This window comes from Geospiza fortis, unplaced genomic scaffold (assembly GCF_000277835.1).
Source record: "Geospiza fortis unplaced genomic scaffold, GeoFor_1.0 scaffold40, whole genome shotgun sequence".
NCBI lineage: Eukaryota > Metazoa > Chordata > Aves > Passeriformes > Thraupidae > Geospiza > Geospiza fortis.
The window spans coordinates 21,952,982-21,967,007 of record NW_005054297.1 but is presented as its reverse complement, the minus strand read 5'-3'; the positions used below and the strand labels follow the sequence as shown (position 1 = coordinate 21,967,007).

At 34.2% G+C, this 14,026-nt stretch overlaps 1 protein-coding gene across 1 annotated transcript in view; it reads right to left on the bottom strand.

The window, feature by feature from the left end:
• Positions 1-14,026, bottom strand: part of GPM6A (glycoprotein M6A) — a 115,585-nt gene that overhangs the window by 15,104 nt on the left and 86,455 nt on the right. Inside the window, exon 3 of the mRNA XM_005415544.2 lies at positions 10,311-10,467. Within this exon, the coding sequence (XP_005415601.1) occupies positions 10,311-10,467 (157 nt within the window). The remainder of the gene's footprint in view (positions 1-10,310; positions 10,468-14,026) is intronic.

The following is a 14,026-nucleotide window of genomic DNA, read 5'->3' as shown; positions in this document are numbered from 1 at the left end:
CTGTTCTCTCCAGGAATTAAATTCAGAGGCCAATCTCCTGAGATTCAAAGGGATCTTTCTCCTTTGAAGTAGCATTCTGCTGTGTGACAAGCTGAAGATTTCTGGAATAGCAGTATAGCATCTTAAAGAGGTATCACAATTTGTCCTTTAGCATCCTAGCTATTGTGTTTCTAGTGAGAATTACTTTCTCTGATCAGTTTGATTTTCACTCTAAGAAGTCAAACACATAAACTCAAAACAAACTAGAAGTGGTAGTGAAATTCATCTACTAAATAATGAAGATGAAAGATCACTAATTTAAACTCAGCTCACATTTGCAAAGAATAGCTGAAATGTATAATTATTTGAACAAAGAAATCTTTAACCTTTTTAGTGTTTTGGGTTTTTTTGTATCATCACTGTGACTGGCAAAATGCTCTTGCCTGGTTTTGTAAGCTTTTCAGTGCCTGTAATGGCTTTTCTGAGCTATAAATTATCAAAGCAAGTGAATAATCAACCTTCTGGAATTATTTTTTAAGTCAAAACAAACCAATATCAGGAAGCAGGTATTTCAGAGCATATTCTGAAATTGTTTGTTTGGAGCACAACTTCCCTGGTGGTCATAGCTGGTTGAAATCCTTTTTCCACTGAAAACATTACTCAAATCCTATTTTAATAAGATCAAGAATTCAGTTACTGGTTGGTTTGGGGTTTTTTTCCCTTCTTCTTTCCTAATTTATGGGTGCTTGCCCCATGAAAAGCACATTCATTAAATTTCAAACACTCTTCTTGTTTTAGTTTTGTTATAAATAATTTAGTAACCTGAAGAAACATTGTACAATGACTTCAATAGCCTAGGGACAGAGACAGTGAAATCTTATCTAGAAGGTACAGTTTCTAAAAACAGAAATGGAATGAAAAGGAAACAAATCTCATTCGTGTCATTTTATGAGGACACTACTGCTTACAACAAGAAAAATAATACAGAAACATAGCAACAAATTAAGTGCCCAAGTAAAACTTCAGAAAGCTCATGTTGCCATGTAATTTTATCTTTGTTCCACACCACTCAGTACTTATTTTATACTTTCTCTCATTCTCATCATATATTTATTTTATACAAACTCCCTGATGAGAGCTCTCGACGCAGAGTTGCAAAAAGATGTGCATCTTGCTGTGTTTGCATAACATTGAGATTTATTATCCTATGACACACACAAAAAATGTTTGCTTTCAGCTACATGAACTAAAAGGTTCCTTCCAAATCTCCTCACAGCTTCAGAAATTCCCACAAACAGCTTTTGCCAGAGATCAAAACCGTACCTACAGAGATCATGTACATCCATCCTGCTCAAAGCCTATCATGCTTCATTTTGAAACCCTGGCAGTGCTGGACAACGCCCAGAATAAGCCCAGGGTGAGCCTGGCTGTCTCTTATGGGAATGCTGGCAAGCAGCTGGCCTCTGCAGTGCAGTGCAGTCCAGGTTTTGGGCGCATTTTCCAGAACAAGGTGCTGTGTTGGAATTTTTGGCCACACAGAAGCATGAACAGAAAGATCTTTTCAATTTCTTCCTGAACTGTCCTGTCTCTCAAACCTCTCATTCACTCTCATTTGTCCATATATTAGATTCCAATACTAATAAAAACTTATTTAGTTTTCAATACTAATAAAAGCTTATTTATAGTTTTAGCACTTTGCACAGCCTCAAATTCATAACTAACCTTTGCCTGTCAGGCCTTCTGCTTCATCTTATTCATTTTACCCAGAAAAAATTCCTCTGAGTTATTGCTACTGTCTCTTTACCCTGAACACATTCTGCATAAATGCATTTGCATACTATTTTTTAATTATTTATTGCAGCTGACACATATTTTCTCAAATGCTGAAATTTGTCTTGATGCAGTTGTACTGGGAGAGTACTCATAGAATGCACAGTTCTTCCTTCAGGTTGCAAGAAGTCAGATTTAAAGCACTACACATTTTTTTTTTCCCACTTCAGGCCTGTTGTTTATTTGCATTCAATTTTCTATAATGAAGGGCTCTAACACCTTACATCAACAGTCCAGACTCAATAAGGGCTCTTTAACAATAACCTTTATGACAGAGCAGTTTAACGATTAGATATTTGTTCCTGTTCATCACCTGTATTATTACACCACAGGAATTTAGTTCTTCTTTTCAGACGTTCAGATTTAATCCAGCAGATTTTTGTAATTTTTTTTCATTTTTAAAAAAGAGTCTCTCCATAAACACTTCCACCTCTTCCCAATGGATTTTTTTTGTGACAGCATTTTATATGTATAATTCCTCACAAGCAAATATGAAAGAAAGCGAGTATAAAACTTGCTGAATTCCTTTGGAACACATTTTAACAATGCAGAAGCTCAAATAGCCTCAGCCGCTTCTTTTAAAATGTTGTCTAGAACAAAAAATGCTATTATTTATTAAAATGTAAATAAATGTCAAAATGAAAAAAAAAAATAATAGATGTTTTTAGACATAAACCTGTTAAAGAAGGACTGTTGAGTAGCTCACAAGGAAATGGTTTCTAATATTTTCATTTCTGTACTAACCAGCATCTCCAAATTCATGCCTCATTAATGGAAAGAAATAAAAAAAATTAAGCAAAAATATTTCAACTTGTCTCATTTTATATACAATGCTTTTAGAAAAGACTGTTGTTCTGATATTATCACTGTAAACCACAGAAAATACACACATGCAAAGTCTTTTCTATAACATGACTTCCATTGCTAACAATCACTTGTTGGACATTTATAATTGCCTCTACAAAACATGTTCATCCTCTCTCTCTCTCTAATATATTATCCTGCCAGGCACAGCTCCAAAAGTCTTGTTGAAACATGGATAGATTTCATGGTGTGTCGTTGCTGTCATGTGGTTGACATTCCTTGGCTTGCATTCAAGGCAACTGCTTTGAGAGGGAAAAAAAAAGCCAATATTGGTCCAAATTTCTCTCCATAGAGGGACAGACTTCTCAGGTTTGCCTAATTGAAATTCATTCATTTACTGAATACTACCTAATGAGAATTTCCTTTGATTATTAAAATATGTTAACATAAAAAATAAAATCCCAGAAAATGGAAATTATATTTTGGAACAGTTTGGTTTGGCATTTTAAGACATTTTTCTTCTACAGATAGTTTAGATGGAAGAAAAATTGATTTTGTCAAAATTAGGATCAATTCTCACTGTTGCTTTCTGCTTTTCACCTGCACATATATTTTTCCAAATGTGTATTTCAAGGTTAAAATATTCTATGCATTATTTCTATTGCTTTGGAAACTATTTGGTTGGATGTAAAAAACTGGCTTAGTTTCTGATTTATGCTGTTGATTTGTTGGTAGCAGTGCAGGAGATTTCCACAATCATGTCAGAAATTATTCTCTAAGAAATTGATTCACTTTTTGAAATATTGCTTAGTAAAAAAATTGATGAAATATCAGTTTGAAGAAGAGTTTTCATTGATGCAAGACAAAGTTTTACCTTAAGATGATATAATTTTTCTCTATGGTACTTCCTCAGAAACCAAATATTGTAATTTATTTTTTATTTCTGAATTTTCTTTAGAATGTTGATGGGTGTGTAGCCTTGTGTTGCCTAAAGTTATCATTAGTTGTTTTATATCCTTCAGGCAAGACTATAAGTTTTGTAGTCTGACAGGCTTCTGAAGCCCTGAAGAAAGCATTGGATCTTTAGTGCTGCTTGACAAAAGCAGAATTTCCTATGTAATCTTTTTTACAATCTTTTAAACAAGAAATATTTTTTTTCAAAATGCATATGCTCATATTTTCACATTCACAAAGTTAGCCTTCTTCTCTTGTTTTTCTTTCTGGTGGTATTTTTCTTATGCTACAAAGTACTGTCTGGGAATATAGTTAAGATTTTTGCTTTGTATTTAAATGGGATTGAAGATAAATAATTTGGTTTTAAAAATGGCTTTTTAAATATGGATTATTAGCTCTTAAAATATGGATATCTTCATTAAATAACCTTTTTCATGTTATGGTCATGCCACATAACTATTCAATTTGAAGACATTAAGTACAAAAAACAATCAGTTCCATCATTACCTCTTCCCTGACAATGTAGGCTGGTCCTAGAAGCAAATTTAATAGGTTATGCTACCAAACAGCTGATAAATTTTTTATAAACCATACTCTAATGGTTTTCAGTGATGACAAATTTTCTATACACAGATGAAGATGCAACACTCAGCTGGGAAAGGACTGAACAATATGGATTGTTTACATTTTTCACATTTCCAAAATTTGCGATGCAACATTTTTTTAGGAAATTTCCATGGTTTGTAGTTGGACACAAGGCAATGAAGCTTAAACTAGTAAGCAGAAATAATAGTTATAAGTCTAAACAAATATGTCACTCAAGGTTAATACTTGGCTGTCAAAAAAAAGTGTTTTCTTTCCTGATAAATTCTTAATGGGCTTTGAGAAACCTGTGTGAAAATGAAGGGGTAGGGACGTTCCTTGCTTGATTTCTGTCTTGCCAAGCATTCAAAGTCAATAACACAGTCTTTTAAGATTTTATTGTGACCTTAAATAAATTTAAAAGTTTCCCTCCTTCCTATGCAAGCAATGACCAAAGATATTTACAAAGCTAATTATGAATTCGTAAGACATCAACAGGAAGATGCAGTTCATAACAAGAACAAAGGTATATGGTTTCTGTGAATATTCTGTCACCATTAAAATAATGAATTTGTGATAATTCCACTGATATTCAAAGGCTTAAATACCTATAAAAAGAGTAACATGTCTAGATGCAGCTAATAAGTTAGCCAGGTGAGAGCAAGAATCAGGGAAAACTCTCATCATCTGATGGAACATTCAAGTTAAAGCTGAGATGGATTATCTGAACATAGGGGAAATAAAGCTATCATCTTAAGTGTTTTATGATGGCCCATAAAAGAAAGTTAATGCCAATGGAGAAACCGCTCCCAAAGTCAAGCATACTTTGGAAATGTATGACAGTAGTTTATTAACAAAAAAATACTTACTGACTGAGCTTACATGCCAAGAAAAAAATCTGTCATCCACGCGCAAGACATAAAGCACAATGCGAAGTAAAAACAACCAGTTTATCACCACCACCAACAACGCTGCTGTCAGCGAGCAGCAAGACCAAGAGAAGAGGAGAAGGTACTGGCAAGGCACATTACAATGTCTGGCACACCCTTCTATTAAAGGAACTAATGAACACCACAATCAACGAAAGGACTGCATATACAACACATGGGAGCTTATGGGAGAAAAGGAATATCAAATGAAAGTATTATTTTATATGTGCAATATTCCTGAGTGAGAAAATCTGCAACTATACAATAAAGAAAAACAAAAAGGCTCCGACAGATTATAGAAACAAGACAGAAAAAAGCAGATTCAGCACATAGATATACATAACAAAATTTCTGAGCTCATTGCAAAATATTTCTAAAAATATAACAAATAGTGAGAAAAAACAACTTCTTTCTTTTCAAGACCCCATATGTATATTAACAATGCAGCTGGGAGAGAGTGACATAAAGATGACTCTCTTAACCATTCAACTGAGCTTTGAACTGCTGCTAGGGTGTTTCAAGATCAAGAACAGAAAACTGCAAGGAACACAGCTCTGCAAAGAAATTTCAACACTGGTTTAGTATCCAGGGATAAGATGAATTCTAACAACCTATAAAATTGCTAATATATTTTCTTTCATCTACTAACTTCAGCAGTGTTTAGATAGCAAATGTTATTCACCTAAATTCCAGCTAAAGGGGCCAGGAAGGATACATCCAACTAGATGCATATAGTTGATTGAAGAGCTTAATATAAAAGACATAACTTAAAAGACTTGAGGGTAATTTTTTTTTTTTTTTTGCAGAAAGTAGGACAGTCACAAAAAGATTCAATTCATCTGATAAAGTTTGCCTAAGCTGCCCTCTCCTTTAACTACTGAAGGAGCATAGGCCTTTTTCTTGACAACCTTAATCAGGTGGGTTGTATCTGTGCCATAATATAATCCCTCTGAAGTTAACTACTCCATTAGCTTCTGGGTAATTTGTGGGGAAAAAAAATCATATTTCTGGTTTTCAGTTGACCTCTGAAAGGTCAGAGCACTATGAATCTCGCCTTCCCCACTTCCCATATCACAGTGTGAAACTACATACAGCGTACACAACTAAACACGTATGAGGACGTGAGATTTTTACATACTTTCCCTAGTTTAAATTGGTTTAAAGGAATCTGGATCCATAAGAATATCTGCTGTCTTGGAGAGAAGATCCTTTATTTCTCATAAATATGGTATGAAGCATACTACATCCCTCAGATGGAGAAAAATTTAATAAGAAGCAAGGCCTCCCTGTCTGTCAGATCAGCAGTTTTACCCCAGAATATCCAGACATGGTATGTAATTTTCAGAAATGAGAGCTTCATTTCTAACATTCAGAAATAATACATCTGTTCTGAGTGGGAAAGCCAGCTGAGCCTGCACTGAACTCTCTTCCTCCTGTTACACAAAGAATCAAATGTCAATATGATGCAGTTTCACTGCGTCTAGAATAACTGGTCTGGTAAGGAAAAGATGAAGTGATGAGTTCACAGATGGTTTTTCAAAACATTTGTGCAGCTTCCACAGTTTTTTTTTGCAAAATAAAATCTGGAAATATTTTGGGAAGTTCATGTTTTAGTTTAGGTACTCAAGAAGCATGTATGAAATAGCCCATAGGTAATCAGATATCCAAAATTATTTTCAAAGGCAGAAAAATCCTTGTCAGTAATTAAATGAAATACTCCTAAAACTAAAGACATAGAAGGTATATGTAAGTGCAGTTTAGAACATAAAACATCTTTCTCTAGAGCCTTAACATGGTTCTTTTAAAAAGCAAGGTACAAAGAAATAGAAATACAACTACCACAATGAAGTCTTCATATATTTTTTTCTGATGAAATAAAACAAAAACCAAACCTCCTTTCCCATTTTATAGCATAACGTGTGGGGGAAAGTGTCATTGTATTTCTATTGACTCTGTGAACAGATATTCTAAAACAAGGTGTAAATGAGGCTTTCCATGGCCAAGGGAGCTGAATATAAATAGGAAGGGTATTAAATTGCAAACATGAAAAGAGTGTCACAGTTGGCATCAGGCCTGTCTCCCATTCTTTACTAATCATGCTGCAGCACAGTAATATATGAATGTATATTTAATACTCTAAAAGCATATTCAGACATGGAAACATGAAGCCTAGAATGAAAGGCATCCCTCCTCGAATGTGACTGGTATTGTTTTACTGCTTTTGTTTTACTTTTCACAGTAAATTAAGTCTGCAAACAACGCCAATGAGAGTCTTCACTGTCACTTTCACAAGGCCTCTCTCAGATGTGAGAGGCTCTACTCCGTGGCAACACTGACACAACTTGGATACTAAGCCTCTGAATGCTCATATCAGCTGATAAGTCAACTATACATTCACTGGAAAGGTTAGGCTGAGCTATTTTTTTTTCATTACTTCAGGCAAAAAAAATTTCTTTGGCCAATCCAGAGCTCGAACGTGAGCTATTTGCAGCTAAGGAGGGAGGTCAGGAAGAGCACATGAAAAGTTCCTTCAGATGTTGGCTATCAGTGTTCTCAAAAGTCTGCTTTTCAAAAATATTTCTTAAGAAAGAGGAAAAGGTGTTATTTTTTGTATATTTCTATATATAGAAATATACCTTATTCATACAAAGTTAAAATAAATTTTTTTCTAGAAATGTTTTATTTATTTTTTCCTACATTTTCATAATAGGTTTAGTCACAGACATAAGAAATTTGCTCCCGCAAAATATTAATGACAAACAACTGATGGCAATGGTAAAGCTGAAGGAGTTCATTTTCAGACTTTAAATGAAATGTTAAATGTTGAACTTCTATTTAGAAAGACATCAACAAATTTGACGTGAAGTCATAGTCACAACTGGAGTTTTTACAAAGGTGTTTTTGATGTGGAGCCATTTTTATAATTTTAATTTTTCAAAACAACAAATATCCTGTGTGTACATTTCTGTTAGTATTAAGGCACTGCTAAAAGAAACCGTTTAATCTTTGACAGTTTAGATTTTTAATGTCTACAAAATTACTAGCTCAAAACTGTATACAAGAAGCTTTCTTGCAACTTGTAATATCTGCCAACTCTTTTCAATAGCATTATCTCATTTTGGCAACTGTACAGAACAAAATTTATTACAGCACTATTTTAGCAATTGAACAATCTGGCCTTGACACACAATACTGGCTTGGTTTCATTTACCTCTCCACTATTCTTTTTGTTCTTCTTACGTCTTATTTCTTGATACTATTGCATATGTTATGGAACTGAATAAATTCTAAACACATCTGTCTTGGATTGAAATATTTTGTAATTCCAAATAAATGTATTTTTTAAACCTAAGATGTTATTTTTTCCTTGAGAATTTTAAGTATAAGACAATGAAAATCAACCTAGACAAAAGGATATCAAGTTTTAATTGACATATACTCTCTAGAGTACAGACACTAAAGCCAGAATAATAATCCAAAATAACTCCAGACATTTGTATAGCAATCTTACTGACACAGCATCAAAATGAGACGAGCAATCAAACAGCAGGTTTGGGGTTTTTTCACCAGGAAAAAGAAAAAACTGACTTCAAGAACAAGGACAACAAGGTATTTAACTCAAACTAATTGATGAGATGTTGTAATTGTGGTCATAAAGACTATACAGCCTGAACCTTAGCTGCACCATGTACATCAACCCAGGGCTTCTCAAAGTAAAACACAAACATCGCAAATTACTGATGAGGAAAGCAAAGTGTTGGAGGAAATAATTTCATGAATAACTAGTAATAACAGTGATATTAACCATGGAATAGCTGCTTAACCATTTATTTCTTCTAGACATGTACTATAGAATTACAGTTATCAAAACTGAGAGAGGATGTATTACTGCTCTGCTGCAATACTGAGGACAGGCATTCATAGAAGCTGTGAAGAAAAAGTGGTCTGAAAATCTTGCTACTCTATACAGAATTGGAACTAACTCAGTAGGCCCTCAGTGAATGCAGATTAGAGACTTCTTTCCAGAAGATGAAAGCAGTGTTGGCATAAGCAATGACTGCTCTTAATTTAAAATGTTCTCAGTCTTTTTTTATATATTTATTTAAAGGTTTTAAAGCAATCTTAGTCAAAGTGCCAAAATACTAGAATGATGACAAGAACAAAAGAAAAGGAGAATAAACCACAGGATTATTGTGGAGCAGGTTACGTCTACATAGACATGACATACAGACTGCATTCTCCAATTTACAAGATGCAGGTCATCTGTGTCTAGTCTAACCTTAAACCTCAGGGTATCCAAAGTACTCGTTTTGATAGTCTTTGTGTGACTGGAAGTAACTAGTGCTTATATTTGTTCAGACTGTATTGCACTTAATTAAATGTTGACACTTTGAGTACAGTGGGAAACCCAACCCTGCCTACAATTTATAGGTTATTTATCATTAATATGGCATAAAAATAAGTGTACTCTAACACCCAGATCTATTTGGCTGTATTTATTCATTTAGTATTCATCACAAAATATGAGGTTTTCATGCAGACTGTGTTTTCAGAAATATCTAACTCCAACAGCTACCAAGTACACAGGCCCTTTAGGTTAGACATAGAGCAGCCAAATAAAAAAAAAACCAAAAACAATTAGTTATTTACCTGACACTGAACAGAACTTTTAAAATAATCCCATTTGAAACAGTCAGCAATTTTAGTATGATAAAGTTCCATTTAAGTCCTAGTACAAATCAATTTTTTTTAAATCCAAATATTCCAAGGTCATAAGTGAATGGTCTCTCCAAACCAGAGATTAACACAGTTGTAACTAAAGGCCTGTTTGCCATTTAGAACCTGATGACAGGTCTCAGCTTGTTCCAAAGAGGAACAGGCAAGATTTCTGAAATAACTGAAAATATTAGTAAGGGAAATATTTCATTCCCAGTAGAGCTGGAGCCCTTACAGTTTTAGTCCTGCTCAGAACAGCTTATGTTGCTGAGGTAACAAGATTTCTCACTCAGATGGTGAAATTCACTGCTCCTGAGTAGCAAGAATTACTTAGCATTTAACCAGTACAGAGAATATTTATAACACTCTGTTCTCCTTTGCTGTAATTTTTGAACACTGAACTGAGGTATCACAAAATATTAAAGAAAAACAAAACCAAAAAATAAACATCACAAGGCACTAAAAATATATACAGAGCATATTGAATTTGTCACAAAAGCTTTCTTAGCCACTTACCCAGGCACTCACACATCTGCCACAAGTGGTGATTTTGAAATCTCCATAGAGATCCTTGATGGCACCAGTTGTAAAGAATCCCTCCACCATCAGCAGAATGCCATATACAAAGAATGCAGCTGCTACACCATATATCACGTACTTGAAGATGTCAATCCTGTGTAGGAACAGCAAAAATTAATTATCTGCATAAATCTTTAAAGCTGACTCTGAAATTTCAGGGTGAGATAATCAGACCCCCTGAGTCTCAAACTGGAATGACTGACTGGAAGTGTAAGTGCTGATGTGCCATAATGACAGGTGAAGCTGAGGACAGGAATGAACTTTGAAATAAAAGAGTGTTGATATAAGAAACACTGGGCCATTGAATCTAATTAAATGTAAAAATGGATCTGTTTAGGTAAGACAGCAAAAACTGTCACATCAATTTAAAAGTCAGTTACTTTTCAGTTTTTTCCCTCTAAATGAAGTGGAAAAGAAAAAAAGAAAAGGAAAAGAAAGCAAAAACCTGACACATCTCCTAAGTCACACATTCTATCCAGCACATAGGTTATAGAAGATATTTAGTTACAATTTTCAATAAAACTTTCTGCACATACAAGTCTGCAACGTCAGTCTGTGCTACCTTCTCACTGTTATTCTCCCACTTATTCTCCAGTGGACAAAGTGTTTGACACAGAATAATAAAGTCATCAAGAGAGATCCCTTACTTCAAACCAGAAACGTATTATTCCAGAAGTAATGAAGTCAGATCATCTGGAATTCTTCTATAATGAGGCTTTAAAAAATAATTTCACAGGCACACAGCTGGAGCAACAGAGGGATGGCTTGCAGTGTGACATGCAGGGCCCTAGAAGGCTCAATTCACTACAGAGAAGATTATCTGGGTTGTGTGGTTGTTCTGCCCAGCACTGCCTGCAAGTTCAACCTTGGCTCAAGGAGACTGTGCCTCCTAAATTTTCTCTCATGACCAGCATTTGGGACAAGATTTTTGATAGCACCTCTCTGTTCTGTTGTCTAAACTTGGAAACATTCCTACTGACCACAGCCTTAGATCAGTAGGTTTCAAAGTTTTCTACTTGAACGTCTCTAAAAGAACTAGCCACAGCAAATTTTTCAGTTTGGTGATGTGACAGGGAAGGAGCTGTGCAACTCTTTATAAAATTGCTATATTCAGATTTAAGATGGTACTAAATTCCAATCTTATTCTCCAGGTCGAGATAGTGTCATCTCCTAACAGAGAAAGACAAAAAATAAAGCTGAGAACCATTAGGATCTGCCAGATGAATTTTGACATGCCATTACCCACACTGGATGTTTTCTCAAGACAATGATTAATATTTTTATTGTCATGAAAGGAAATATTTAATGATAACAATTCCTTAGGATGACGCTTTCTGTCATCACTCAAAAAGACAACTCATAATACACATTTTACATGTATAATACAATTAAAAAAGCTCAAAAACCTGTTAAAATATCTTTGAGCTTGAATGGTTTTCAAAAGATTCAAAGTCAGGTTCAGGTCTACATTAAAAAATGCAATCAAAATGCAGTTAAACTTCTGACATAACTGGGGATGGGAGAAGTACTGGAAATGAATGATTCAGGAAATGAGACAGGTTATATTTTTCCCTAACATTCTAATATCAAAACAGTTTCAACTTTTTTTTTTTTTAACATTGCTTTTTGTTTCATATTCAAATGATAACTAGAATAAGTCAATTTCTGTATGGAATAGACACTTGAACAATTCAAAAGGGTGAAAAAATTTAACTCTGTTGATGGTATGAGATGATGCAGATGAAATTTATTTTGATATATATAATTCTGATTATATTGCAAAAATCTCATTTCCCTGATTTGATATTAATTCAGCTATTGTAACTTTTTTTTTGTAACAACAAAACTGTGATTTAATTCTATCTTTTCAATAGTGATTTAGAAAACAGGTTACAAAACAAAGAGAAACTTTGTGGTTATTCCATAAAAACTCTTCCAATTCCTATATTATATACTTTAAACAGTTTTGACCTTCACCAGTGGTTGAAGTCTGGGAGTTCTGCCAGCAGCAGCTCCCCTCAGACCTCAATGTGCTCAGTTACAAGCTCTCATTGCCCTAAAGAGATTAGGACTTTTGAGAAGTCCAGAGACTATTTCAGTCCTTACAACAGCCCTTTAAACCATCTGTGCTGAGTCTCCCACTGAGCTGCTTGTGTCAAAAAGTGTGCTAAGAGATCTCTGCTTCTTCCTCAGCCTTATGTGCATCTACAGGAATAACTTTCACTTAAGCCTTCCTTTCACAAAAGGAAAAAATTATATATAGCGCAACAGTAGCCAAATATAGAAATCTATTTCCTTCTCATCCACTCGTTACAGAGAGGCCATAAAATCTCTATTCATCAGACTATATGGGATGAAATAGTCAGATTTATTCCAAGGGAAAAGCATCTCCTGTAAAGCAAAAAGTAAAAAGATAAATGAAAATGATGAGACAATCACTCAGCTACCTCTTTAAAAGACAGATAGAGTTGTATTGCAGTATAGCTACATTTAGTGTCTACTATATTTAAAGAAAATGTATTACAACAATAACTTTATATGTATATATATATATAGTTTTGAAGATAGCATTTCTATTAAGTTATTCTGCAGCATTTAATACAGTTCACATAAACTTTTATTTTCTCATTAAGTCATAATAGATAAAAGATAGACCTTATAAAATGGAGATTGCCTTTCTTTAAAATAAAATGTGATTCTTTGTGGATGAACTCACGGAGATTAATTGCCATCTGTGCTTCAGCAGATTCTCAAATGCTGCAGACAGAGCATGAGAGCAACCAGGGAGGTAGAAGGGAATGGCAGAAGGGGAGATGAATGTGAGCCAATGGGCAGGATGGGTAAGGACAAAGAAAAAGAACAAGAAGGGCTTACACTTGCGTAAGGTGAAATGGAAGGAAAGATGTGGGTAATGAGCAAAGCAAGGAGACAAAAGAATAAAGATAAAAATTTGTTCTTCTGTCAGGATTGGAAAAATAGACACTATTTTACAAAAAAAATTATTTTGGAAAAACGTATATTATTAAAACTACTCTGACCTAGGCTGCTGAGTAGAATAAGCGGAATGATTATCTAAACTTAAAAAAATTGTGAAAAGCAAGTTAGTAAAAGATTAAAAAAAATACAGAATAATCTAAGCCATATATTTGTCTTAATCTGGTAGATTTTCTGTGGATTCTGGATCTTCCCTTTCTCACAACACTATATTTAGAAATGTTAAAAACATTATTGTTTTTAAATTGCAATTTAAATCAAACTGATCCTTCAATTTTTAGTTCTTTCTCTGCTGCCAGGTCATTAATTATTCCATATTAACCAGACTACCCTAATTCATTAGTCTGAATCTGGATTCTATCCAACAAGAAGCATATTCAAAATATCTCTAGAGAAAACACTTTCTTTTTCTGGCAGAAGGTATTCAGGGAAGCCATCAGTGCTAACTTCTCAATGAACAGGTTGGAACTGAAAACCGAGTAGACAATCCCAGCAGAGACAAGTCAGAGGTGAGTGAAAATATTCTTAGTGAGTCAGACAAATGTTGCAGATTTCCTACTGTGTATTTTCATGGTGTTTTGGCAAATTTAAGTACTAAAAATTATAATAAATCAGCAAGAAATAAAATAATTTGTTAAACAAACTTGTCTATGTTCAGC